At 40.1% G+C, this 27,962-nt stretch overlaps 2 protein-coding genes across 3 annotated transcripts in view; one reads left to right on the top strand and one right to left on the bottom strand.

Moving 5' to 3' along the window:
• The window catches only part of sardh (sarcosine dehydrogenase), a 51,850-nt gene extending 45,579 nt beyond the window's left edge, over positions 1-6,271 (top strand). For both annotated transcript variants that reach the window (XM_080476532.1, XM_080476533.1), the window contains exons 20-22: positions 90-258; positions 999-1,134; positions 4,088-6,271. In XM_080476532.1, the coding sequence (XP_080332658.1) occupies positions 90-258; positions 999-1,134; positions 4,088-4,216 (434 nt within the window). In that variant the 3' untranslated portion in view covers positions 4,217-6,271. The remainder of the gene's footprint in view (positions 1-89; positions 259-998; positions 1,135-4,087) is intronic.
• Positions 6,272-7,137: 866 nt separating this feature from the next.
• dbh (dopamine beta-hydroxylase (dopamine beta-monooxygenase)) lies at positions 7,138-27,892 on the bottom strand. The gene is made up of 12 exons (XM_080476534.1): positions 27,129-27,892; positions 23,247-23,393; positions 21,061-21,318; positions 20,599-20,775; positions 16,750-16,852; positions 14,316-14,482; positions 14,014-14,157; positions 12,375-12,413; positions 11,856-11,915; positions 11,547-11,674; positions 11,033-11,192; positions 7,138-8,178 (listed from the first exon to the last, which is right to left on the bottom strand). Exons 1-12 carry the CDS (start codon positions 27,495-27,497, stop codon positions 8,086-8,088), a joined length of 1,845 nt encoding a protein of 614 aa, XP_080332660.1. The 5' UTR covers positions 27,498-27,892; the 3' UTR covers positions 7,138-8,085.
• Positions 27,893-27,962: the final 70 nt, after the last annotated feature.

Below are 27,962 nucleotides of genomic sequence, written 5' to 3' on the forward strand. Positions count from 1 at the left end.
TTGAAACAGTCAAGGAAGGTTTTGCTCAATAACATTTATTTGCAATAATTCACAAAGATTGTTGCTTTCCGTCTTGTGACGTCCATCAGGGTACAGACATTGGCATGCTGACCTGCGCCCTGATGACACACCATTGGAGGCGGGACTGGCTTTCACCTGCAAACTGAAGAGTTCCATCCCGTTCCAGGGCCGTGACATCCTGGAAAAACAGAAGGAGGAGGGGCTGAAGAGGCGCATCGTCTGCTTCACCATCGATGAGTCAGTCCTGATTGACACTAGATTTTGTGATTGCAAAGAAATTTGAAAAAATGTGTTTTACCGACGAGATTTAACTTACTGTAGTTTAAGCACCGAGATGGGTATTTTCACAGAAGCTTTTGGAGTTAGTTAGTAATATTGTGAGCCTAATCTGGGACATGAGAGCCGACTTTAAGGGACTTTGAGAGATGTGCATGCGAGCGGGCATGTGCTTGTACGTATACGTCTAAACGTCTATAATGAGAATTGCTTGTGGGTGTATGAAAAGACTTACACATTTCTATACACCTTTGCAGATCTGTGTAAGACTTGCAGTCTGAAATACAGTCCGTATGAGTGTAATTTGTTTGTGTAGGCAGAATAATTAGTGTGTGCCTGGCAGGACCTGCAAATGTCTCCGTCTTCATCTCCACCTCAGCCTTTCAGTTGGCTCCTTATTCAAGTGGACTCTGTTCTCCTGCTGTGACAGAGATTTATCTTGAACTTCAGGTTTTCTTTGCCCCAAGTCCAGATTTACAGGTCTACTGTAGTTAAGCCCGGTCCCATCCAGTTCCCTTGATGTTGTGTTTAAAATCATTGAGAACCATGCAGTGCTCCTGAGCATTATGAAAACTGTATCGCAAAAAGCACAAGGGTGAGCTTTTTATTCTATCCCCATAAGATGTCCTCATATGTAATGATTTTAATACATTTTGAACATGAATGTTAATTTTTTTTTCTTTCCCTCTCCTCATTTCTAGAAAAGTGCCCATGTTTGGCCTGGAGGCTGTTTTCCGTAACGGAATTCCTGTTGGTCACCTGCGCCGCTCTGACTACGGCTTTTTTATTGATAAAACTATCGGTTATGGCTACATCCGCAACCCTACTGGAGGAGTGGTAAGAACACACACATGCACACGCACCCGCACAGACGCACCTCCTACATTTAATTAATTTCCTTTGTTACGAGCTGTCTGCAGTAAGTTTGGTCTCATATTCAACATGAATTTTAATAATATTTTACAAGCGCGCTTAGATGAGCCCATTTGTCATGGATAGTGTGAAATTCTGTGGCGGTATCTTAAACGAACATCTCAAGAAAGGTGGCAATAGCTTTAAAAGGTGCTGATTTAACCTTTCTAACATTTTCACACGGGCAAAAGCGTCTCTCAAGTTGATGATAAGGTGGAGTCAAAGTTTAGTAAAATTATAATTTTTTAAGTATTTGTGAATTTCACATTATTATATTTCTTATCTTCTTTTGTAATTTTTGCAAAAAGAAATATAATTAGAAACTGAGAGACAAGGTTCAGTGTTAGACACTCAGTTCAAACTGCTCACTTCACTTTGAAAATAAGTTTTATTGGCCAGTGCGCATGTTTGTACTTTGTGTCTTACATATTAATCCCACTGATGCGCAGAATAACAAGTTCAACCTCCTACAGACAAGCTGAAACACCAGCAGGTGTAGGTAGTAAAAAGGTTTTAGTCTTAAATATGCTTTAAGGCAAACAGCTTTTTTGAGTTCTGTGAGATGTAGGAATTATAGAATCAAGTTTCTACCAAAAGGTGCTGTTTCCCACTTACCTCTCTTTCTGCTGCCAAGACTGGTAAATACTTGGTAGAAGGTCAGTGTGAAGGTAGATAATGGGACATTTTAACTGCGGTAAGTACATGTAAGTCACATGTGACACCAACTGAAATGATGGAAATGAGGCTCAATATGAAAACACTACTGAAGAATATATGAAGTCATATAGTCTTTATTTCTGCTGATTACAACATATCTCTCAATTCCCCCCAAATACATCCCCCCCAAACCGCTGACCTGTTATATTTTGGGGTTTTTGATTGATGTCTCTAAAGACATTTCTCCAATCCAGCAGAGATGTTTCCCCTCCGCCATGCCTGCTGACCACTTGATCCAGCCAGTAGCATGTTTATCTAAAGTCGTGCAAGCCAGCACAGCGAAACTGGTTCAATCAGTTCTGGTTTCATGGTAACATGTTTGTGTTTGCATGTGCTCATCGATTCAGCAATCATCCACACAACAAAATGGATTGACCTTTTGCGCTGTTGGTGACAAATGTTTGGAGACACATTCACAGCGACACGAGCAGTGAATGTTAAAGCTGCGCTGTGTAACACTGAGTGACAGGACACCTGATCCTCTTTACAAGTCAAGCATTATATATTATCTCTGCCCTGGCAACATGCTTGATCGCGCTTGACTTTTTTCCTCATCCTTTCATCTTTTCACTGTAACTGTACTCTCCATAAAGTCTGTATAAATGAAAGGCTCTAGTTCCTGTCAAATGTGTATGTTTCTTTAGTTTTCACTCTCCTGTTTTGATAAATCGGGCAAAGGAAAATAAAGCATGCACATTTTTGGGAAATATGTGGCAAAGCAAAGTGTGGTTTGCATTCTCAACAAGTGAGATCTTGGATAAATTGGCTATATTTCGTAGAGAGGGCTCTTACCATACCGCACTGTATCTCTTTTAAATGGAACGTAGAAAGTCCCATTTTATCATAATGCATAGCAACTTTTGACTTGAAATATTTTAAGCTGCAACTCATTCTGAAAAGTGAGAGAAAATTAAGAGAAGGTTTTCTTTCGATAGGTTGATGTTGTAATTGACCTTTCGTGATTGATTATGTGTGTGGAGTAGTTATTTATGTAAAGTGAGTTACAGCCATCCATTATGCTGGGTGGGCTTTTACTGTAAATAGCAGTAAAGTTGATGTTCTGAGGTAAAAGCAGCGTGTTTAAGAGTGAGTGTGATTGGATCGAGGCTTTGTGCGCTGACAAATGTTAAGTCAACAGGATTTCAGTTGATATTAACTTTAAATACGTAAATAATAGAAAAACAAAAATAAATTAAATGTCACAACAGAGAAACGACTGTTAATTTGTAAAAGTGTGGTAGTTTTATTTATATATTCCTCTTTATATATACACTGGGTGTGTTTTGCCAGGGGTCACTGAGAGGTTTACCCCCGCCATGGCAAGGGGATCCCATTGATCACCCTCTCAAAGTGATTGAAGCTACTTCACCAGCAAACTGTACAAAACAACAAATGAATGCATTTAAAAACCAAAGTAAAGCAGTGGATGCCTTAAAAGGGAAATTCACTTAAATATGTTGTAAACTATAATGTGTGTATAAGTCTATTTCTGGGAAACTAAAAGCAACTCGTTTCAACCCAATAACACATTTCATCCAACGTATCCGTTATATTGCTGGATTAAGTTGAGGCAAGGAGTGTTAAAGTTGCTCTTTTATTGTAATTATCACTTGTCTATTATTTGACGAACTTTGGCTTCAGTCGCAGCTGTTTTAAAGTTCTATACAAAGAAAGCTGATTTGAATTGACTTGACTAGTGTGGTTTAAGTTGAGAGAAAACGAGTGACACAACCTGCCGTCTGTGTGTCTGAATGAAAAAAGGCGGAGTGACAAATCAGTGGGAGGGCTGCAGGGAGAGAAAAGGGAGTCGGTCCGTGAAAATTAGCTCTCGGTGTTACGATGAAACTCACTTTGACTCATGAGTGAATTAATTGCTTCCACTGTGTTATAACTCCTGCTCGGTTCTCCTCTGTCAGATATGGATGCTTTGAAATCGTCTGTTCTGCAGCACTCTGCCAGTTTAGAGCACTTTTTTTTCCTTTTTTTTTTTTTTTTTTTTAAACAAAGACTGGATTAGTGGGTCATTTTCATTTTCGCTCTCTGTTTTAATCCACATTGTCTTCTTATCACACCCAAATTCATATTCCTTCCTATTCCTCACTCATGTGCATGCTCTCAGTCACCGTCTCCCTCCCCCTTTTCTTCTGCCTTTTTCACTCAGGTCAGTGCTGATTTCATAAAGAGCGGTGAGTTTACCTTGGAAAAGATGGGAGTGACATACAAGGCCAAAGCCCACCTCAAGTCTCCATTCGACCCTGAGAATAAACGCGTGAAGGGCATCTACGCCTGAAGGGGACCACCAATGCGAAAAAACAAAAGGAGAAACGCACATGATGAAATGTACAACTATATTTTTTCAAACGGATGAAATGATCTTAACCTCTTTGTTGTATACATTCAATGTCGATCATTTATTTGGATTATGTGTCATTTTGATAAAGCTGAAGTTTATATGATCAAACAGGCCCATTCTAAAATGTAACCTTTATCAGATGGTGTTTTAAAGTGGTTCCAATCTGGTACAATTAGTCTGATGCTTAAAGTTGATTTTAGCTATTTTCTTTACAGACTATATACATTTTTTTCATTTTTTGTCAAAGTACACTCTGAGCTGCTCCAAACAGAAAATGCTGACGTGCAATCGACGTTAATGTTGTCATCATCCGTGTTTCAAATCAATCTAAAAGACCATTGTTTGGTGCTACTCCCCCCCCATATGAAGATGTGTTATAGCGTGCCTTTTCATGTAAGCAGTAACACTTTAAAACTCATGCGAAGGATCAAACTAGTCTTATTGCCTCTAACAATCAAAGGTTTTGTTCTTTGTGCTGAAACAGATCAAGTCATTGCACAGCTGACCGTTAGCTGTCCTTGACTAAAGTGAAACACACAAATAATTTTATTAGTACTCATGAAATGGACTATCTTTGTACGTCTAAACATAATCAGTCAAAATAATCAATTGTTTGTTATTGGTTTATAATCTGTGACTTACACAGAGTTTACAGTGGATAATTTTTGATGATTCCAGAGAAAACAGTCATGGGTTCACTGCTAGTTCACTCACAGTCTTAATCTTTCCAGCAGCAGGCTTCACAGTGAGCATTTGGACGGCATTCATTATCATGATTATAGGTGTGTGGGATGATGTTTTGTACAAAGCACACACAGCTGTTGCCTTTGTAGGAAAGCAACCCCCCCAAAAAATGTGTGTAAACTGGCTGGTTCTTCCACTTTATGGGGCCTAAAAACTGAGATCACAATACAATTGTGAGAACTGACGTACAATATGTAGGACCCCCCCCCACACTTTCTGCTTAAAGACGTGGCTTTAGGTCAAACGTAAGATTTTAGTGAAGGTTCAGGTCAGAGGTGATGTCAGTGTATCATTATTCAATGAGAAGGCTCCACAAAGATATGGCTACAACCCTCCGTATGTGTGTGTTTTGCTTAAAGTAAATGCAATAAATCATTATTATTATTAGAAGCTCTCAGATTTTACCGTCAATCTATTAATTGTAACGTTGTCCTCATTGTGCACTACAATATATAACGTTTTACTGCTGCGTGTTTCATTTCAAATGGACCCTGTGAGGCCACAGTGTCTTGTGTTGGAGCCACAATCATTCTCAGATGATACGGTCTCCCTTACAGGCAGGTGGAGTCAGATTACAGTGCCTGACACTGATAGGGTTGACGGAAATCAGTTTTGCCCGTCGTATGCCATCAAAACCCGAGGGAGGCATCCTGAGAGTTTATCAATATTGGAGGTACTAGGAGAGAAAAAAAAAAAAAAAAACACCCCTAAGGCCCAGTATAGCGAACTCTGCTGAAGACAGACAGAAGAAGACAACAGTTATCTCAAAGCAGCTTTTATGGATATCACCGCTTTTGTTTTGGGAACCACGTTCCCGTTGCTGCTCTCACAACATTTAATCTGCTGTCGCTACTGTTTGCAACCTCAATTCTTCCAGCTTTGTTGTTTTTTAGCGTGGCTAACTATTTTCTTATGCGGTGGCAAGAACTCTCATTTTGTCTTATGCGAGCGACAAATCAGAATCAACATTTTGAACAGTCTGCTCTTCCAGCAGCTTGAGGAGAGTAATCACTTTTTGTTTTGACAAAGACGATCTGAGTTGTGAAGCCATGAGCATTAAAAGTCAGCTTGTATTCAGTTCATATTTTAGAAAGCAAATATCACCTCATGGCTGCAAGCGAAGGGAGTGAAGCAAGACATTTACAGATATTTACTTGAGAATTGTCTCACATTTGATTTGCGTTGTCTCACCATGCTTTTCTAAGTGCAATTCATAACAAGTCTCGATTAAAGCAAACTTGAAAACTACATTTGCGGTTATGTCTAGTAATTTTTTTGTGTTTACATGAATTTTTGAAATCTTTAATAGAATCTACACAGCTCTATTTGCAAATATGATTTTCTCTCTTTGTTTACACCAATTTATGGTAATTCACTTCAGACTGAAGGAAAACCTCCAGTCGTCTCGCACACTTTGTGAACTGAAGCCAAGTCCAGGGTGTGTACGTGGAAGCAGGAGATTGTATGTGTGACTCCCACTTGCCCCTCAGATGTTTGTTGCTGCACGTTCAGCACAAAATGTTTACTAATGTGGAATGATTCATTGATTCTGCCCATGGGGCCATTCATCATTGGAATGGTTGTTCTCAGGAGTGGCTCAGCTTAATAACAAAGATTTATATGGGAAATGTGAAACTCTGTGATGAAACACTATAGGTCCTCTGCCACAATATGTATGGAGCTCTCATTTTTAATACTATACAGTTGATAGAATTTCCTTTCCCCCCATTATGTGATGGAAATATTGCAAAAAGAACTTGTGACGTTAATTCTTGAGTATAACAAGATTTAATTTCTCAGTGCAAAGCCCTTTTTTGTGCTCCAGTGTGTGTTTGGACTGTTACTCTGACAAGTCTGAATAAACTGTGGAAGGATGTCAAGTAAATGTTCATGCAAACTAATTTTTCCTGTCAAAAGCAATTTGTGTATCAATAGATTTATATTTGACGTCCACTGCTTTTCAACCTGTATTATTCAAGACATGAACATTCAAGGCAGCACTGGAGCAAGTGATGCATGAGAAATTCCAGATATTTTTCAAAGAAATGTGTACATTTTGTATTTTTCTTTCAATGTTAGAGATTCAAATAACAAAAAGTCACACTGTTCTCTTTGAACAAGATACGTTTATTCAGTTTTTTGATTTTATAATTTTCAAGAGGTCACACAAAGCTGAATTTGCTGTTTTCCACGTTTACATGATTTTGGAGTGCATTTCAGGTGTATCGCCTTATAGAAATGGAGCATGTCGCACTGGATTATCTGAAGAATCTCATTGCAAATCTGCATTTTGTTTTTCTTTTCAGTTTTGTTGTGTGAATGCGATAAGCTTCCCTGAAATGCCACTCAATTTAGACATAATTAGACACTTTCTATCACAGGCTGAAGATATTCATCGAAGCACGCAAGGTCAGAGGTGGCAGAAGTACTCGCACGCTTTGCCTAAATAGAAAGACAGGTATTTTTAAGAAACAAAGTCTGATAAAGGCACTGACACATCTTTACTTCAGTAAAAAAACAAAAAAACAAAAACAACCTGAGTGCTCTGAAATGCTTTAAAGTATCAGCCTCAAACTTATTGTTTGAGGCTGATTGGGTCATATAAGCACATGTATGTACATGTGTCCACACAATATACACATATCACTGTGTCCAACAGAGCTCATGATTATAGTTTTGAATTGCACTTTCTAAATTTAATAAAATGTACAAGGACAGAGTCATCCAAAAAAAAAAATACTTGAGTGCAAATACCTGAAAACTACTTAAGTACAGTAAGGTACACACTTGTTGTTTGCCACCTCAGCATAATGCTAAAATTGAATCAGTAAAGCACAGAAGGAAAGAGGTGGGCTATAGTAGAACTATTCCACATTAAGGTCACAAACTTGTTGCACAGATTGTTAGAAATACAGCACACGGTGGTTTGTGTAAACAACGTAGTACATCAAATAGAGGACATCACTGACTTTGAAATAAATGGTTAAAACCCAAAGAGCTTTCATTTCCATGTGTTAGGGGCCTCCTCGCTGGGCTGAAATATTTGTTGGGCCTCAAAGAGATCAGCTCGTAGGAGGTGTGCCTCCCTCACAGGGGTAGCGATGTTTTCCCAGGACAGAGGTGACCACTGGTAGAGGCTGCTTGTCCCACTCGCCCTGAGGAAACAGATAAATCATGCTCTTCACATCTGGGGTGTCTTGTGGCCCAAAACTCGTCAAATGACCTTCTGCCGTCGCTATTTAGACGGTGGCTTTTATTGAAGTATTGGCACCGTCGGCCCTGCGCAGTGTGTCACTCATAAATGGTTCGCTCAACTGCATTTCTTTGTTTGTATTTTAGACTGTGGGGTATAGCTTTCAAGTGTGTGAAAAAGCTCGTGCTTAGTGGTCGTTAGTGTGGTTTCCTTGTCTGAGATGTGAAAACAGCAAGCAGACTGTATAAACTGAGCACTAGCTGAAGCAGCAGTTAAATTGAACAGAAACAAATGTGTTTTTGACTTTATTTACCTGTGAGTTGAGGCATGTCTTTTGTGTTTAATTTACTTAGTCTGCGCTCCTATGCGCCGAAGCAAGTTTTACTAGTGTGTGCAATGTTCAGTACAATAACTCCTGTTGTATATAACAGCCTGCTGAGAAGCTTTCAGCTGTTTACACAGGCTCCCAGTCACTTTGTTCAGCTGCACATGTTTGCCTCATGTCGAATCCCATCATTTTGCTTCATAAAATTCAGATTTATTGCACAAGCTTCTGCCAGCAATTGGTGCATTGCTCATCATCCCCCTGCAAAGTGCCAAACAGCATCTACTGCTTTTTACACAGAGTACTGGCAGCTCAAAGGAAAGAAAAAATACAAACATCACTGCTGAATGAGTGGAAGGTTTATTTTCTGGATTTTTGGCTCATCACGTATCCCCAGAATAATAATTTTGAAAACATTATGCCTTCCTTTAATGTGACCATTAGTGGATTAAAGACCATTTTATTAAAAAAGACGAGCTACTGTGGTTGATTTTGAAGTTTATAAAAATTAATTTTTTCTGAATGATGGGTCAGTTACTTCACTTACCAATCGCTTTGGAAGTTGATACCAGATGACTATGGGTGAAGGGACAAACATAGAGGGACACAAAACCACACACACCCACATTCACACCGACAGGCAGTTTCAGAGACACTAATTAACCGAAGAGTTTGAAAGTTCCCAGTGAAAAGAAGGACAACAAGGAGAACATGTAAACTCCACAGAAAAAAAGACATAAACCGGGTGATAATCTCATTGTGAGGCAAGGGCACCACTGTGCAGCCCACCACATCAAAATGTTATTTCAAATGTTTCAAAGGATTTATTTTAACACATTTTGGGAGTGTGGGAGGAAACCAAACTACTCAGAGAAACTCCATTCCGAAGGGACTCAAACTGGGAACTTCCCACAATGAGGAGAAAGTTGAAACCGCCATCCAGTTGTGTAGCCCATAAATCAAAATACGTTTTTCTTGAAACTTGAAACTTTTCCTCCCAAACTAACAGTTACACAAAGTTCTTATTAATGCAAGAGAGGAATTTTAATAAACATAATTGGAAGATTAAATGACACATGAGACCAGATCTGTAATAAGTACATGTGCTGTTTGCAAATATTGTTGTCGTTTTGGATAAAATGCTTGTTTTTCAAAGGAGATGTAGAACAGAGCTTCCTTCAAGTTGAAAATGCAATTCCTGTGTAAAAGACAAATGCATATATAAAGGTACTTTCACCTCTAGCAGCTCGCAGTAATATGCTGGCCTCATGCCAATACTACCTTAGTACATTTAATCACAGACTGCGCTTTGCTACACTTGTAGTACTTGTAGTACTTAGCTAAAATTTAAATCTGATGCCTTTTTTTTCCCCCACTTGACAACAACCTACAGTGACTTTTTATTCTATCTTCATTTGACAGCTTCTGTTTTCAAATTTAGATCAGATGCAATGGTTAAAATATCAGGCTTAAAAAATACGGCACAATATCAAAAATTAAAGCAGTGGTTTTCTTCCATCTTACTCGGTCACATTTGACACATCTTTGAGCTGATGACAGCGTTTCCTCTAAACTTCTCACGCAGTTCACATTAATTATTTAAATTAACAAAAAACACTTAAATAACTAGAGAAGAAGCTAAAAAATTACTTGTGGATCAGAGCTTCCTTCAAGTTGAGATTTCAATTCCTGTGTAATAGAGAACTGCATATATAAAGGCACTTTCACAGTAATATGCTGGCCTCATGCCAATGCTTGACTGTTTTAAAATGTTTTAATGTGACTCTTTGAAACACATTTACTGTTCATACTACGACTCAGGTTGTGTTGTATGCAGGACGTCCAACTGTAATAGATTACAGGTCCATCACTGGATTATATTTTACTGAGGTAAAATCAGAGGAGGGCCATACAGTGGTGTAGCGTTTCGCACTCGTGCTTCATAAGCTGTAAAAAAAAGACCTCCACCAGTTTACTCCAACGTCCACAAAACATGCATCCAGGTGAACCGGTGGCCCTAAATTGTCTGGAGGTTTGAATATGGGGGTGCTCTGCCTTTGCCAATAGTGAGCTGAGATTGGCTCCAGCACCTTGTGACCCTGAGTTGGATAAAATTAATTTATCACATCAATGAATGGATGAAAAATGTGTGAATATTTATTCCACTGCTGGGTGTTTGTTATCCATTATCCATTACGTATTCACTAAAACACTGAACTCTGTTTCTGTGGCTGCACTTGGTTTGTATGATGCTATGCACCAGTGAAAGGCATATTTTCTGAGAGAAAAGCTTGATCTGTGCAGTTTGTAATTGAGTTATTCACTCTGATGCAAACATAGTGTGTCAATGATTATGTTGCAGGTTTAACAAGCTGTCTGCTCTGCCAGTCTGACTCATCTGTCCGACTCATGTCTGCTTTTGAACGGGTTTAATTTTGTGGCTCGGTAGACTATTGTATACGTGTGTGTGTGTGTGACAGCAGTGACTTACAGGAAAGAGATGTGCAGTCGACTGATTGCAGTGCATCGAGATAGGAGCCGTATTATAAAGGGAGTCCAGCACTTCCTCAGTGAATGGATCCCACTGCAGTTGAGAATATTGCTCTGTCACATCGACCTCGCCGCACACACACTGGTCATTTCCATGAAACCTGGAGGGAGGAGGGAGAGATTGGAAAAGGCAGATGAAAGTCGATGGCCGAGAGAGATTGCAAAAGAAGGAAGAGATTGAAAAAAGTGGGCGAGAAACCGTGAGTTTCACTTTGAAAGGACGACACACTTCAAGCTTAAACAAAGTAATCACCACTGTGGTCCCAGAGGGGGCTGAAGGATAGAGTGAGGAGGAAGAGGAGGAGGAGGAGGAGGAGGAGGAGGAGGAGGAGGGATGCTGAAAACTGCTTAGTCACACGTGAGATGGAGAAGCAGATGCTAAATGGGAAAGAGGATGAAGGAGGAGAAGGGCGAGATAATGACTTGTGGGGAGAGAAGGTCTGTGCATGCCTCACCTGTTAATGAAGTTAAAGTACTTCTGCAGATACCCAGCATCAACATGGCTCTTGCACAGCTCCAGCTGAGTGCGGGGGTAATAGTGAACGTAGTTAACACACATCTCGTCCATGATGCCGAAACCTCCCTGAGGTAGAAAGATCAACGTAGCGAGATGAGAGAGAATTTTAAAAGACATAATACGAAAATCAGTTGCAGGTATCAAAGGATGAAAGAAATAAGGTGAGCTAGAAGGAGTGAGATGGAAGTTTCATTCAAGCTCATTGAGAGGCGATCAAAGTGGAGTTTGGTGATAGTAATGTGCTCACCACTGTCGGCTTGCTCCGATCTTCTGTGTTGAAAGTACACTTTGTTATGAGGACGTCACCCTGCAGGATCAAGCAGAGAAACAAAACGCCAGCAGTCCACCATAGTTTACATTTAGCAAAGAGCACGGACAATAAGGTTACTGAAAGAGAAATAATTACGTAAGAGAGCCAGTGGCCAGTTTGCGGCTCACAAGAACGTTGCTTTGTGGAGCCCAGCTGCTGTTGTTTGGCCCGTCCCCCAGGAACTGTTTCTATCACAGCACTGATTTTTTTTTTGCAGTCTGTCCCTATTTCCCCTTTGTTTAAACACCCAACACACCCAACACAGCACTGAAGTATTCTAATTCAATACTTTAAAACCATTCAGATGTAGCCTTCTCAGCTGAACTTGCAGAAATAGCTAAATTCATTCTCGCTTCGTGTCTGAGTGTGCAATCATCACAGTGGAAATCTAAAGCAAATTGTAGACCTTGCTTTTGGAATTACCAGTTGCAGCCATCGTCACCATTTTATACTTACAGGTAGAACAGTCACCATTTTCCTCAGGACTCGAATTGTCTGTGAAAAAAGAAGCACATTAAAGTAATAAGCTTATATGTGAGGCTTTTCTGTTCTTATTTCACAAGAAAATACATGTCAGTGATACATTCTGTTGGGATAAAAAGTTGATAATTCAGTTATTTGAACTGAACAGTACTTTCTTTAAGTTTCTCATCAACGAATATCCTGTACTCTTTCACAATGTTGTTCTCTATCGTTTGGATTTTCTGCCTTAATTGGATACATACAGTGCATTCATTTCAAGTGCACCATGATAACAGTGATCGTTTTAGATGCTTTGCCTCTGAGCTTTTATAGTTGCTGCCTTTGTGCGTCAAAGGGTCCATTAGGTTTGCTCAGAATGTTTCTGATAAAGACTTCATAGGCCTAATGAGTCTGCAGGGTTTGAAACAACACCACTCAGGTACACTCAGATTAGCCCGGCATCAACAGCAGCTGGAGATTTTATCAGACAGTCAGCAGATGTCCTGCTCCCAGTGCGTGTGTGCGTGCGTGTTGGACTGCTTGCCTCAGGTTATTGAGCATAAATAAAGCACAACAGATGTCGACTGCTGTCTCTCAACAATGTTAATGTTGTTGTTTGTCAGTTTAGATGTCAAGCTGACAGTCAATAGTTTTTTTTTTGTTCTGTGTTCCGTGTGTGTTTGATGAGTTTTGAATTCATGAAGCAACTTAGGACTGTGTATCATAAAAGGCCTCCATATGTCTGTAGAGCACCAGCGTTCATGTCTTTGTGATTCACTTTATGATTCATCTCACTCTGTCGTAACCAAACTCACCTTCTGAGATGTATTAACTACTGGTAATGCACAGCAATGTGAATTTGACGTAATCCATTTTTCTTTCTTTCGACAGCAAGCAACAATGATTTTATCTCAACAAACATTGCTCTCTGTTCTCTAAAATGAAACGCCTAAAACTCCTGTTAATTTAAACCCAAACTGTATGAGTTTAATGTCTTAATGCAGTGTTAAAAAAGGTGGTGTTCTACTATTGTTTGAAAACTAAACAAAGATTATCCTAGTTTGATTTTAGTTACAATAACTTCAATCTGTAAACTGTTAAGATCATGCCAGACCTGCACTTTTCATCTCTAATGTAGAAATAACAGACTCCTTAATCTATTGAGCATCAGCTCTGCTCCGATAAACCATTTGAAAAATAGCCATATGTGAAAGGTACAAACACCCACTGATGAGTAATATTGGATGAAAACTACTCTTTGTATATGTTTTAAAAAATTACTGCTACAAAGCAGGTCCAAGCAAGTATTGAATAAATAAACTATGATCCCTCTGGAATTTTGCCCAACTAATGCTTTATCTTTCAATGTGTGACATTGTCTAAGCTTTCTTTCTTTGTGTGCAGGTGCCTCGCGCTGCAAGATTAAAGACCAACACTCATGAGACAGAATTTAAAGATGCAGAAATGGCAGCAAGTGGAAACACTTAGAGTTTCACTGATGTATAAAGGATCTTTATCCCTGAAGGACCAAGCTCAGCCAGAAATGAGGTAACACTCGCTTTTACACAGTCTAATTTAAGGTGCATCATATAAAGCGGCGTTCCTCTGAGTATTGACAGAGCCATTCTCTCACCTGATAATGTGTACTGAAGTGCTGGTCCTCCTGTACCACCTCTACCTCCCTGTCTGACCTCACCAAAACTGTCCTCACCCCGCGGCCTGCCAGGTGGGTGTGCAGCTGAGACGCAAATATATGGATTCCTCCTGGAGGCAAAGCCTGGTTACACAAATAGACGGACAGAGAAACAAGCCTTTGGCTCAGGCTCCAAGTAAAATGTCTATAGGGACAGTGGCCTGTCAGCTGGAATATTGAACTTATGTTATTAACATTTCAACCACAAATAGTGCAGTCAATATGTTTTTTTGTCCACATACTGTCTGAGTACACTTGGCTGTGCAGTATCCACTCAGGTAGAAAGTCTGTTGCTTGGGTGGAATAGCCATTATAGGAGTATAAACAAGGCCCAGCTCCATGATCCCGGCATCATATCGCCTCAGACTGGGGGTGTAGTGCAGTCGTATCCCCGATGAGTCGCGCCGGCCTGTGTGAAAAATACTGAATCATTAATGTATTGAGCATTCAAGAGGTTTACTACTCACTGTGCAACAGCCAAATTCACTGTGCACTCTGACACACTATGAAATATAGATAAATCAGGGAATAATTCATGTGTTATACGTATTGCTTGACACCTCGAGCAACCGACTTCTGCAGGAAGAACGATGGGAAAAATATAGGTGTGAGGTTTATAATAGCACTGGATGTTTGATTGAACCCACGGTGGTGACACAGCGGCAGTGGGATTCAAGCCAGTGAACTTTCAGTTGCAAGCTCAGTTGCATAACTGTTGAGTTGTTTATTTTTTCCTTTGGTCTGTACAATTCCTCTTGCATTGTTTCAGAGTCACGTCAGTAATTGGTCTGGAGGAATACACAAGAGGGCACTAGCAAGCCGGACGTGGTAGGGTGTGTCATCTGGTGTGCAGGCAGAGCAAGAGAGCCTGGTGTCAGTGGGAGGATTCATTGGGCAGGTGTGGCCCTTAGGTTGCACGGAGCGGCATGCTGCTAGAGAGAGGGGCTACTGAACTGTTTGCTTCAGTGCATGGATCCCTGTGATAATGCAATTGGTAGGACATTTATTTGATCTGGTGCATTTGTGTGTTTGAAGGCCTGAGATATTTCTTGTGAAGTTGTGCACATTCAAAACTGGCACGGTTTTCTGATTTTAAATGATTTCTTCACACTTTGGAATTATATTCACTATGATGGTTACAAGATTGTTTGATTTTGGTTCAAGATTACACAAGCCTGGGTTGGTGGCAGAGAAAAGGAAATTTAATTGTTTTTAATCCCTGGACAATTAGTTGGAAAATTCTTGATAATTTCAATTAAAATTATATTGTGAAAGTGTTTTTTTTTTTTTTTGACTATTATTCAAGGGGTCAAATTAAGGAAGACTTGTTTTACTAATGTGGTTTGAATTGTTTCGAGGTTTTCAACTAACAGAACACTCAACATTTGTTTAGCAACAATGTGTGGTCCAGAGTCCTCTGTTGCCATCCTTGCTGATTTGACTTTTAAGTGGGCATTGAAGCAGAAACACAGAAAGAACTCGAAAATATCCTCCAGACCAGGGATGTCAAATTCTTTTCAATCTTGAGTGGAGGAAACCAGTAAAATGGGAGCAAAATAACTTGTAAACAATGACACTTCCAAATGATTCATCCTGCTGGCTCTGGCAGACTAGTTTTGGCCCACAAACCATATGTTTGACTTCCCGGCTCCAGGCCACATTGCAGTAAGTTATAAAGCAATACAAATAAATGAGATGCCAACGTGGCCAAAGGACATAATCAGGGTGCAATTTGCTTGCAGAGATGGGGTGGGATCTACCCCTGCCCCTCTGGTCGACATTGTCCCTCTTCTGCTAAATAATTTTTTATCATGGGGAAGGGGGAGGCGTAGAATCTCTTTCCCTTTCACAGTGATTAAAGCTGCTTCTCCAACAGACCAGAAAAAAAACACATTAAATAAATGCAATCTTAAATCCAAGTAAGGCAGTGCTGCCAATTCTCAGGCCATCAAAGGTGAAAGTCACACAAATAATTCCAAGATGACAAACGCACCAGACTTTGTGTCTCAAGAAGCAACATATTTTGGTCTATATTGGACTTCCTGAAGATTGTCCTGAAGAAAAATTTTGTAAGGATCTTCAAACTTGAGAAAAGCGTTACAGTAGGAGTCATAATGAGAAACTTTTACTTAAATGTGGAAGTCGGTTGGTTTTGTGCTTCGATGCTGTATAGGCCTGTCATAGTTATACCTATTTCCATATAGATTTTTGCACTATAGCCTTGTGTTTGTACTTTTATTATCACATTACATTAGGCTAAACTGCTGTATTTCTATCATACAAATATTCATTTTATTCTCCACATGCAGACCTCTGTCATAACTTTTCACCTTGCTTTATGTTTACGTCTCTGAATGTTAGGTTTTCTAATAGAACGTAACGAAAGAACATGAAACTCCTTAAAAGCAAGAATCAAAGTCTTACAAGCTGTAAATGGGATGTACGTATGTGTATAGTAAGGTCGGATCAGGATAAAGAAGGCAAAGCGTGTACTGACTTGTAAAAGTGAGATCAAAAGTTATAACTGCATCATTTAAAATGAATCGCTCAGTTTAAGATAAGCCTGGGGCTCCGAGGGAGAGATATGGAGAACCATGCGGCTTGTGTGTGTGTGTGTGTGTGTGTGTGTATGTATAGGAGTGTCTGAGCATGTGCGGGACTCAACCCTGAATGTACCAGATATCAGGAGAGGGTTGTGGTAATGGACTTCCAGACGAAGGTACTTCGAAGAACCGGGTCCGCCCATAGCCAGACCAGCATCGGGGGGATAGTAAAAAGCCTGCAAACACAAACACATTGAAGGCATGCATGGTTTAATACCTCTCTAATACTTCTCTAGCTTGGACTATTTGTCAGGTATCACAGTGATGATTTGGAAGAACCCGTTTCAGATTTACTCCAGTGGTTTCACAATATGTGCAGGTTGGCATATTTGCTCATCTGGGAGTAGTAGCTACAGTTCAGTGGTGGCGATATCCACATGTAAATAAGAGTTTAAGTAGGTTTTGACAGAGTTGGAGCCTCGGTAATAAATACATTCTGAGAGGATGACAGAAAAAAACCACATACATTTTGTAAGTAACCCAGAATATATTTACCATTTGAAAATGTACCTTCAATTGTTGTTACTCTTTCTATGAGTACTTATAAGATCGTTTCAAACTTGTTTGCTGTTTTATGGGTAATTTGTCTAATTAAAGTGATTATGGCTCTTAATTGAAGAAGAGGGAAAAGAGGGAAATCAATTAGCAACCCTTTGACAAGGCACAATCTGTTGCACGTTTAAATCAGTTATAGTTCATTTTGTTTTCCATTTCATCTTTATTTGCTCTTTATAGGGTTTTGTAGCTCTGATTAGGCTTTAGCCAGTTAAAGGTTATGGACGATTTCAGATGTTAATGTGCACTACTGAAAATGTATATCAAGGAAATTAATACAGGGCTTTTATGTTTTCTAACAAGCTGTTGTGTTGCTCTCAGGATTTGCAATAAATCTTAAAACCAGACGGACCATCCTTTGATGAAATATTTACTTTCCTGCCCAAAGAAATGGGGAAAAAAAAAAAAGCTTTACTGTTTGCCTTTTCTGGACACTTGTCAGCTGTTACAGATGAGAGTATGATTTAATATGCTCTAGGATGTCTCGAAATTTGAGTCCACTGCCTTCATAAACTGTGACTCTTTCTAGAGCGTCAGGAAATTGCAACCAAAAAGACTTGGATTTAAACCTACAGTCTATTTAGAGTTACCAGTTAACCTCTTATGGATGTTTTGTCACTGTGGGAGGAGCAGCCAGAGAAAAATGTGATCTCTACACAATAAAACCCTCAAGTCTGAACTGAAATCTGGGATATTCTTGCTGCGAAGCAAGAGTATACCCATCACCCTCTCGGAAAAGTCTTATTTCTAAAGAGTCATTTTTACATATCAAGCTTATCCCACTTACTGCTCACATTTGAAAGATTAGGATTTTTTCCCAAAGATAAACAGATGCTTCCAAATACGTGAAGCACCGAATTTAAAATTCATAGCTGCGACAAATTGATTATTTTGCAGAAAACTGAACATCAGCTCATAGATTGCATCAGCAGAGTTCCTTTTTTTGGAGCCTTCAAATGTGTCTGAGGTCTCGTGTGGCTCCATGCGCTGGCTTACAACCACATATTGATTATTCCTACACAGACAAAGGTTGTATTCTCACATGGATGTTTCCCCTGAGATGACGAGAACAGTCTTGCTTTTTGTAGCCCCCCAAAAAATATCTTTGAGTCATTGCAGTGCAGGCTTCATGATCACCAAAGTTCGCACGCACGCACGCACGCACGCACGCACGCACGCACGCACGCACGCACGCACGCACGCACGCACGCACACACACGCACACACACACACTATTATCTATGACTTTTGATTTAACCTGAATTCAACATCACTACCTCTGCTTATTTCATAGAGTCTCATCTGAAGCCACATCTGTTGATGCACAGTGCTTTTCAATGAAAGAGTCGTTTTATTCTTATTGTTGCAGCAGAAAATCCTCAGACACTTCTCCGACATGCACAGACTGACACACACACTCACACGCTACTTCTTCTTCCAGCATTGTCCTCTCTTTGCATCCTGACAGTGTCATGCATTATTGTTTCACTCCTCTTCCAACTTCCTTCACTCTACTTGCATCATTCTCTCTCGGTTCGTGTTTGTTGAGGCCACGTTTCTCTTCTGATGTGGCGCCGAAGAGAATGAAACAACACTATTAAGAGGTGATGAAAGGGGCCTGAATATTTCCCACCTAATCTTGTCTTCACAGCTCACAGCTCGCAGAAGGCATCCTGCTTGTTTTTGTTAGGCTGGCAGATAATCCAATCAGAGAGGGGCCAGGCTGGCTGTGATACAGTGGGGAGTAGTGCAGAGAAATATGGTGACAGCCGCACCGTTCCCTGTCCTTTTTGCTTTATGTGGTTAGCAGGCAGCCGCCTTGCTCGCACACTTCGCTGGCTGGTTGGTGGCTGTTGTTCCTCAGTGTGGCGCATCGTTTGTCTTACAAATGACTGACAAGAGTGGGTTGACTTGTTTAGAAAAGGAAGCAGGGCGATTTTCAGGCACATGCTTTGCACTAAAAAACTGCAGTGATTGTTTTTCAGAAACAACAGGAGGAAAAACTGGAATTCCAGAAGTATCTATAAAATGAAACAATCTGGGGATCTGTGATTTTTGTTCTAACCGGTGGAGGCCAACCTGTGCGTGCCTCTAAACACCAACCCACCTCATCAGATTCAAAAATAGGCGTCTGCTAAATTCTGCTGAAAGAAATCTTATAATCATATTTGTTGTATAGTTGTTTTGTGGCAGAAAGGGGCAGTTTTCACATCCACGATCCTGCAAGTGGGCTGAAAACATAACATTGTTTTTTTTATGTGGTTGGTGTTAGATATTCTCTTGGTTTATTTGATGTGTAACATTACTATATTTCAATAGTGCAAAGTCCCTTGTTTTTTGTAGCTGAGCTTTTCCGTCTGCCCCCTGCCCCTCCGGCTTACACCGACTGCAAAATAAATCTTGATAAAATATTTGCATAAAGCTAATATTAGCTCAACACCAAACACAAAGTGGAATGCAGCAATCAGTTGTGAAGTGTAGTTTCCTCAAGTTGTGAACAACCACAGATTTGCTTTTAAAAAAGAAAACCCATGAGTGTCCTTAGTGGGAGCTAATAATACCACGGAAATGTGGTATTCATTTGTGTATTTGTACTTCCAGGATCGCAAGTTAATCTGTGTTTCAGAGCGCTTCCCACATGCAGACTGTCTCCACACTCCTAATAGACATGTGGTCGTGTGGGATCCTCTTTACTCTCTTTAATACGTGCAGTTTCAGGCATGTGTATTCCTCACGTAGGAGTTTTTGTTTACCTCTCATAATAGTCACAATGACTGGCTCAAAGTCAATCTCTATGCTCAATCTTTGGTGCAGTTCAGAGCTCGTGCCATAAAAATATAAACTTGAGTATAAGTTTCTTGAGTTTTATAAAACAATTTGAGTGGGTGCTGATCTATTTTTGTTTCTTCATGTATAGCCAGACAAGGTGTGGCAATGGCGCCACTTTTGTTAGTATCTAAACGGGTCATATTATGCAAAATTAATTTTCTAATGGTTTTCCCAACAGTAATATGGGTCCCTATAGCTGGGAATGACACTCCAGAAATGAAGAAAGCCTGTCATCTCTCTTCCTGGCTTGTTTCAGTTTTTAAAAAGTGTGCGCTCCAAAGAGCAAGTCAGAAATCAAACCCTAGTGTCATCAGGGGTTTAGCCAATCCCAATCAGGACAGTCCAGCTCACAGGCACAGCCGATTCTGAAAGCTCATACGATCCACTATTCAAATGGCTGCAAATCAAGGAAGAGCTGGATTTGGGGCAATAAACTTTGAATACAATGTTTTTGGACCAAAGAGACCGATGTGAAAGTGTTGAAAAAGCTGAATAATAGGATTTCTTTTAGTGATGGTATATGTGTTTCTCAGTATACCTCAGCTCCCATAGCCCAAGCAGCAAGCACATGCCGGCAAAAGTTGAGCTTGCTCGGCTTCATCTTGTCTTCACAGGAGCCGCTGTACTGGGGGACATTGTGGATATCCGGAGCACATTCGAAAACCTCCATGTGATGCACGATGGCCTCGTTACCTGGAGTTATCACTGACTCATACTGACACAGAGAGGGAAAGAGCAGAAAAGTTGTTTTTATCCATCACTATTTATGTTAGGCAGTTCTGCTACCTGAGGCATGCATGTCAAAGAAAAATGCCATGGTGTTGACGCTTGTGATACGTTTCTTCAGTGCAACCATGACTAAGCAAGCTGAAGTTTTGTTTGGCCCGAGCTGGTAAATAAAGAGCAATAAAAGCTCTGTGCACAGTCTCCATCTGAAACCACCCACTCTATGTGTAAATACAACCCATGAAAGCATTTTGCTTTTTAGAGCCTCTCATACCATAACAATGTGGTTCTTGGGCATGTTTTCAGGCAGCTTGTGGATGAAGCACCAGTAGGTGGTTTCTTGGTTTGGTATGATGACATTTGGTGACACGACGTCTAACGTCTGCACATCTGGAGGCAGGGATGGCGATGGCGTGTCAGGGCGCAGCATCAGTACTCGCTGTACTCCCGTGTGGATCTTGGACAGGTTTAGCAGCTCCAGTGAGGCAAGCGGTTGATTCAAGAACCCGTAGATGACGTGCACAGTTCCTTCCTAAAGCACACACACAAATCAGAAATACACAGTTGTTTGTTTGCTGCAAGGCTGAATATGACCACAAAGGATATGCATTTTAAATTAATAGTCGATAAATAATAAATGAAATTAATTTGGGAGCAAGGTCATACTTGAGCCCCGCTCTGCTCCCCTCTCTCATCCATTCATTTTCCTCTCTTCTGCCCATCCCTTACTCTATTGATTCCTCCTCAACTGGCTTCTCGAGCACTCTGGTTTCATCCTTCCATCCTTCTTAGCCATCCTTCGTTTTATCCACACTTGCCCCTTCATGCTCTTTCTCACTATGCCTTGTTTCATCCATTATTGAATTATCTTATTCAGGCATCCCTTCTCCAGGATGCATTGTTTCATCCATTCATCCGCATCCTGCCTACTTTCCCTGTATCCCTTCTTTCATCCATTCATCTCACTTCCACTCTTACCTATTTATCATTTCATCCTCACCCTGCATTCATTTCTTACCATCCCTGTTTCATCCATCTGTCCTGCTTCCCCTCTTACTCAGCCGGAGTTTCATCCATTTATTCTCACTCTACATTCCGACCCCACAGTCCTTGGTTTCAATCATTCATCCCGCTTCCCACCTCAACCTCCTGTTAATTCATCCTCATTCTGCACCCATCCCCTACAGCCCTAGTTTCTGCCATTCATCCCACTTCCATCATTACCCACTCCTATTTTCATCCATTCATATCATTCCTGCATCCTTTACCCACCATCCATGATTTCATGTATTTATCCTGGTCGTTCATCCTTCTCTGGCATCCCTCGTTTCATCCATTCACGCGCATCTCACAGTCCTGCTTTCATCGAATCATCCCTCGTCCACACTTACACACCCCTTACTTCATTCATTCATCTTCTTCCGACTAAACCAGTCCTTCATTCACATCTATTCATCCTCTTCCGTTCATTACGATTCAAACCCATCTAATCGTTCTCTCACTAATTCATTCTGTTGCCACATCCGTCGCCAACTTGTGTGTTTTTTGATCTTTACATCAAATTCCTTCTGACCTCTTATCTCTTCTTTTAGGAACCATCTGCAGGGTCCATTGCTGGTTTGATGAATGATCTGCTGAACACCCACACCAAGCGTCTTTCTGCTCAGCCAGCAAGTAAGTCGCCAGAAGACTCCATCACAGTCTTCATTTTTATCCTATAATCTTCTCATTGCACTCTTAAACTCACTTGGTAGTGGACGAATCATTTCTCATGAAAAGCTATGTGGCTGAAAGGCCTTAACAAGCAAATACAAGATAACTTTTATTATGTTGCCATAGTGATGAGTGTTGATTTTGTGCCTGCTACTTCAAACTCTAATGTATTACCATGGAAACCATAATCATAGCAATAAGTGCTTCAGAGGGAGCAGCGCTGATCATTCCAACTTTCAGAGCACTTTGTCTGCCCATGAAACCTTGAAATGTCTTTAATAAGCAGTCTCGAGATTTTATGCACAAAAGATAGCATGCACACCCTCTCCCACGCTGACATGGGCACTCTTCCGCTCACAAACACAAAACAAAGACACTGTAATACTGAGTTGCCCACATGTGATGACTTAACTCTGTTCTTCCTGCCATTGACACATGTTATAGTTGCCACACATCAGGACACTTCAGGCCACTTTATGACATGAAGAACACACCCTTCACACAAGCTGTAACGATCAAGTGGGGAAACTGGTGGTTGGTCTATCAAACATCAGTGTTTGCACATATTTTCCAAATATCCCTGGATAATTCAGATTCTACAAGCGTAGACAGCACAGTAAATTTGCTTTAAAATACAACTCAAGACGAAGCCAGGGGGGGAGAGTATCGATACTCACGTTACCAAATTCCCAAAACAATTTTGTGCCCATATTCACACTCTAAGATGAGAAAAGAGATTTTTCACACTTCTATCAGGTAGTCTCTGGGATCGCAGGTACTGAACGGTCTTTTGAACAGCAGGTAGAAGCCCCCAGCTTTCTGCTTGGCTTCAATCAGCTCGTAGTCCTGCTGGCTGTCCAGCGAAACGTGGCCCTCGCTGTCACTCCAGGCATCCTGAAGGAGAAGATACAGAGTGAAAGCTTTTGGAAACTTATAAATGGCTGATTATGAGTAAAGCAAATTATAAAAATTATGAAATGGGTGGGAGAGCAAGGTTAGACAGAGAAATTGTTCAAATAAATGTTAAGGTACCGTAGGTATTGTTATAGGTAATTATCACCTATGTCTGTGAACGGATTGGGAAAACAGCACAATTAGAAATGAGCAAAGACTGGTGCAGTTTATGTTGTGAAACCTTCCCAACCCAATGTACGAGATATTCTTATTCTGTGCCAGAAGGCTTTGCCACTGCTCAGTCTTCTCTTATGTTTCTCACATTCATACCTGTCCAGAATAGCACCTGAGATTTCTCTCTTTATTTCCGTCTCCCTCTGTCCCTCTTATATAACTGTTCTGCAGCTGTGAAGATATTGAAGCCGGTGATTTAAAAAGAAAATGAACACAATATCTAAAAAAAAATCCCAAAGAAATGCGGGTGATATGAGATATGTGTTATGTGAGATACAAGTTGCAGCACACGAGCTGTATGTGACCTCTACGGATCACAAGCAGTCTGTGCTGCAGATGGCTGATATACAGAGCCGCGTCCTGTTTATGTAAAAAGTTTCTGCATCTTGATGGTTATGAGTTAGTCTAGCATGTGTTTAGAGGACTCAGTGATCTTTCTTATCTGTCTGTACCAAAACAAAGCTCCTACAGAGCCTGTTGGTCAGTGGATGACTGAATGAGGGACTAAAAGCCTCATTTCTGTTTATTTGAGTCAAGCAAAGAGGTGTTTTTTCAAATCCTCTGAATATGCACAAATGTAAATCTTAGGGTATTGTTTAGAGCTGCAGTGCAGCACTTTGTTCTTCCAAACTAAAAGAAGTGAAGCCAAAATCATTATCACCAATGACCAGTTAGCATAAAGTGAATTAAATTATGAAAAGAGAACCAGAGACATTTTCAGTACCATTGTCAGAAAGCATGTACTGTATGGAATAAAAAATGGGGGCAATTGTCTTTTCATATATTTTGACAGTAAAAAAAAAAAAAGAAAAAAAAGTGTAGTCAATGACACATTTAAAAAAAGCCTCTTAAAGATAATCCCAAACTTCAGACGTCAGAAATGGCAGTAAACAAATAAGTATGTCCACTTCATTGTCTAATCCATCTCATTACAATTTGTCTACTTGTAGAATTAAGTCAAAGGTGGAAATTCCAGTTCATTGTTGGAGAATAAGGTACAGATAAATTTACTTAAAATACACCTATAAATGTAAATTGTCATGGGAAAATATTTGTAATCATTCAATACAATACAACCGTACTTAAATATTAATAACATTTAGAGCAGCAGCTTATAAATATGTAAAATAGTTTCATGTTTAATCTGCATACACAATATCTCAGTTTATATTTTGTTCATGAGCCAGCGGGTAACAGTTAAACACAGTGAAACTGCACACTAACGGACCAGCAGGTGTACAGCCTCTATTGTGTCATAACTTTTAATTTTTAACCAGCTAAGGGATTAGTAGTCTGTCTTGTTTGGAAGCCAACATTTTAAGTAGTAAACGTGCAGAGTAGCGAAGGTTAGAAGATTAAATAAAGCTAATCAGTTTTTTTCCTGTGAAAGATCTATATAAATATAGATTTTTAGTAAATATTTATTTATATAGTACATGTATTTAGTTAATTGTTTCACATGAATTATTGTTGATTCACCATGATGCTACTTTAAGGGAAATATGTTTTAAATTGGTGCGATGGATTTTAAAACATGACGAGACTCGAGACATTTTACACCACAATATTCCTGGTTATATAAAGGAATGAATAATTTGTATAATATAAGCGACGGAACACGTCACCACATTAAAGCACAGTGTATTGATGATGACGATGATGAGAAGGATGAAGATGATTCTGCTCATGGTCTATGATTTGTCCAGAGACGATTAGAAGTCATTGTAGCTTGATTTGGTAGCGTTATCGTAAAGTCATCTGTGAGGCTGCAGAATGATGGTTGAATAGGCTTTTATTCAATTTCCTCTTCCTTCTTTGTATTTGTTTGGGTGTGTGTGTGTGTGTGTGTGTGTGCGCACTAGAACAAGCGTGACAGTGTTGCACAGCGGTGACCTTCGAGGGTAATGTTGCCCTGCTGATTGAAGAAAAATGAAAGTAGTTGACAAAGAGAGTTGGAAAAGAGGCCATCTTTTTTTTTTTTTTACAGCAAAGTACTTGACAGGAGTGCCATGTTATTCTGGTAGAATTGTAAATCTCAGGGACGGCGTGCGCCGACATTTTCCTGGAGAATGTCGGATTGCTTCGAATGTATGTACAAATGTTGTAAATGCCAGAGAATTCGACAGACAAAATGTACCATCCCTTGGTAACTTTTACTCATCGCATAATTTATTTATTCGCTTCACTAAAAATATGTGATTATTCAGAACAATTTCCTCTGAAGCAGCAGCTCATGTTGCAGTTTAAGGAACTGTGGCACAGATGGTGGAGTCCATGTACTGTAGTGCTCTTCAGCAAGACATCGAAAACCAAGGTTTTTTTTTTTTTTGTTTTCAGTGGGTTGCAATTGCCTTGCACGGCAGCCGTCACCGATGATGTGTGAATGCGTGTGCGTAACTCTGTGGATTACACTGATCATGTGAAATGCATCGAGGAGCTGTACAATATATTTTATAAGTAAATTTCCGTTCTCATTTGTGAGTGACAGTAATTTCCTTTGTTAGAGACATGGAGTCGTTAAAGATGGTGCTGATTGCATGTTAGTGGCCTGACTGTTTGTCAAGTTGAGAATAAAGGCCAAGAAAAAAGCAATTGATAAACAAAATCATTAGTTTACTTTGAATTTGGTTCATTTATTTATTTCTGAAAGTTTTTGTAATTCTTTTTTTTGTAAATATTGGATGATCTTATCAAGATAGGAACCTTTTTTTATTTATTTTATTTTATTACCAAACAAGTTATTGGTCTATTTTAGTCTCTGTTCTCCTGCTACTAATGTAACACAAAGTGAAAATGAAGAGGATTTAAAAAAAAAAGTATTCACTGTAATGAATTTGTATTTCCTTCTTATCCTAGCTGCTCCACACTTACGTTTTAATAATATGTACACAGAAACTCTTATCACAATACTAAGACTATGGTAAGATATTCAATAAAAATTGCGACGTAAAAATTTCTTAAAATTTTCAGGATAATTCATCAACAAATTTGAGGCAAAAAATGTTCTCATTTTGAGAAGCTTTATTTCAGGCAAAAAGAGAAAAAAAGAAACAGCAATGTACAAGACTTAATCTGCACAGGATTCAAAGATGATATCTTAATACCTGCTAATGATTCCCACGGGAACAGTTATTTGTGCGGTTTGAATGATTTCTAATTAGCAGAGGCTGATGACACCCTTTGTGTTAATGATATTATGAAGCAAACCATCTGCTGACTCCTCGAGCGAAAACACCAATCATACACCCCAAAGACCTCAGACAGTGTGAGAAAGAGGGAAATCTCCTCTTCTTAAGGGATTTCATCCAAACCTTGTCATTTATGAATGGGCATGATTTATTTATTTATTTTATTTTTCATTGCATGTTTGAAAATCTACTTTTAGGACCTTCTATTCGAGGTGAGCTGTGTGTCACTTTTTGTAAAACTATATCTTTAAATTCTAAAAGTTATATTTGAGAAACTTGTACTATAGTGAATAAACATTGCAGGCTTTCTTACCCCAAAGTAGCTGTTGTCTCCAGAGTCCCACAGCACCACCAGATCTGCATTGGTCAGTTCTCCGCGGTCAGACATCCCCAGGACGACGCCATGCCTGAGCTCCGCTACCGTCAGCTCCATGTAAATCTCCTGGTTGGCGTAGCTGATGTTCCAAGCCAACTTGAGCTCCCCACGAGGATCAAGGGGGACGCGGAAAGGCATGGGGAGATAAGGAAGAGGGCTCGAAGGCTTTTGTTTAAGGCTGGACAGGTCGACGGCGTTGTCGGGTGCCTGGTACGACGCCACCAGGATGACCATAAGAGCAGCCAGAGCCGTGAAATACATGACGGTGACGTCTTGAAGGCGAAGGTTTTTGTTAAAGATCCTCATAGCTGAAGACAATGACAGCCAGGTCCAGGGCGGTGGAGGACAGATTCTCTCCGGAGAGGTCTCTCCTTGTGCCTTTCTTTGTCTCCTTAAGTTTCTCCAATGAAAGTTTTGTTTGACGTTCTCGTCACAAAGATGTGGGTCAACTGAGCTGAAGTTCTCTGAAATCAAACACTCCCTTTGTTTGTCTTCTTCAATTTCAGGCCACAGTAGATTCCCTTTCAGAGATCAGGTGCAGAATATTCATTCTGACTTTTGCATGTTCTCCCTCCTCTCAGGCTCTCATTTCTGAAAAAGTCTGACCTTCTTTTGAGGATCACCGATTTTGCAGTCGTTACAGTAATGTTGTGAAGCACTTGTGGGTATTGTCTCTTTCCTCCGAGATGCTGCTCTGTCTCCCTCTGTCTCATCCACCTCTTGTTTTTAAGAGACTCCTCCCTTGCGAGTTGTCTGTTTTTATCCAGGCTA

Source organism: Lipophrys pholis (genome assembly GCF_963383615.2).
Source record: "Lipophrys pholis genome assembly, chromosome: 12".
Taxonomy (NCBI): domain Eukaryota; kingdom Metazoa; phylum Chordata; class Actinopteri; order Blenniiformes; family Blenniidae; genus Lipophrys; species Lipophrys pholis.

What these genes read in the sequence shown, in the direction of transcription:
- dbh (XM_080476534.1), bottom strand. Translation starts at nt 27,497, where the DNA reads ATGAGGATCTTTAACAAAAACCTTCGCCTTCAAGACGTCACCGTCATG. An exon ending in CCAGAGACTACCTGATAGAA is followed by an intron (nt 21,319 to 23,246) that starts GTGTGAAAAATC and finishes TGTGTGCTTTAG; the next exon opens with GAAGGAACTGTGCACGTCAT. An exon ending in ACTTCAGTACACATTATCAG is followed by an intron (nt 12,414 to 14,013) that starts GTGAGAGAATGG and finishes CTTTTTTCACAG; the next exon opens with ACAATTCGAGTCCTGAGGAA.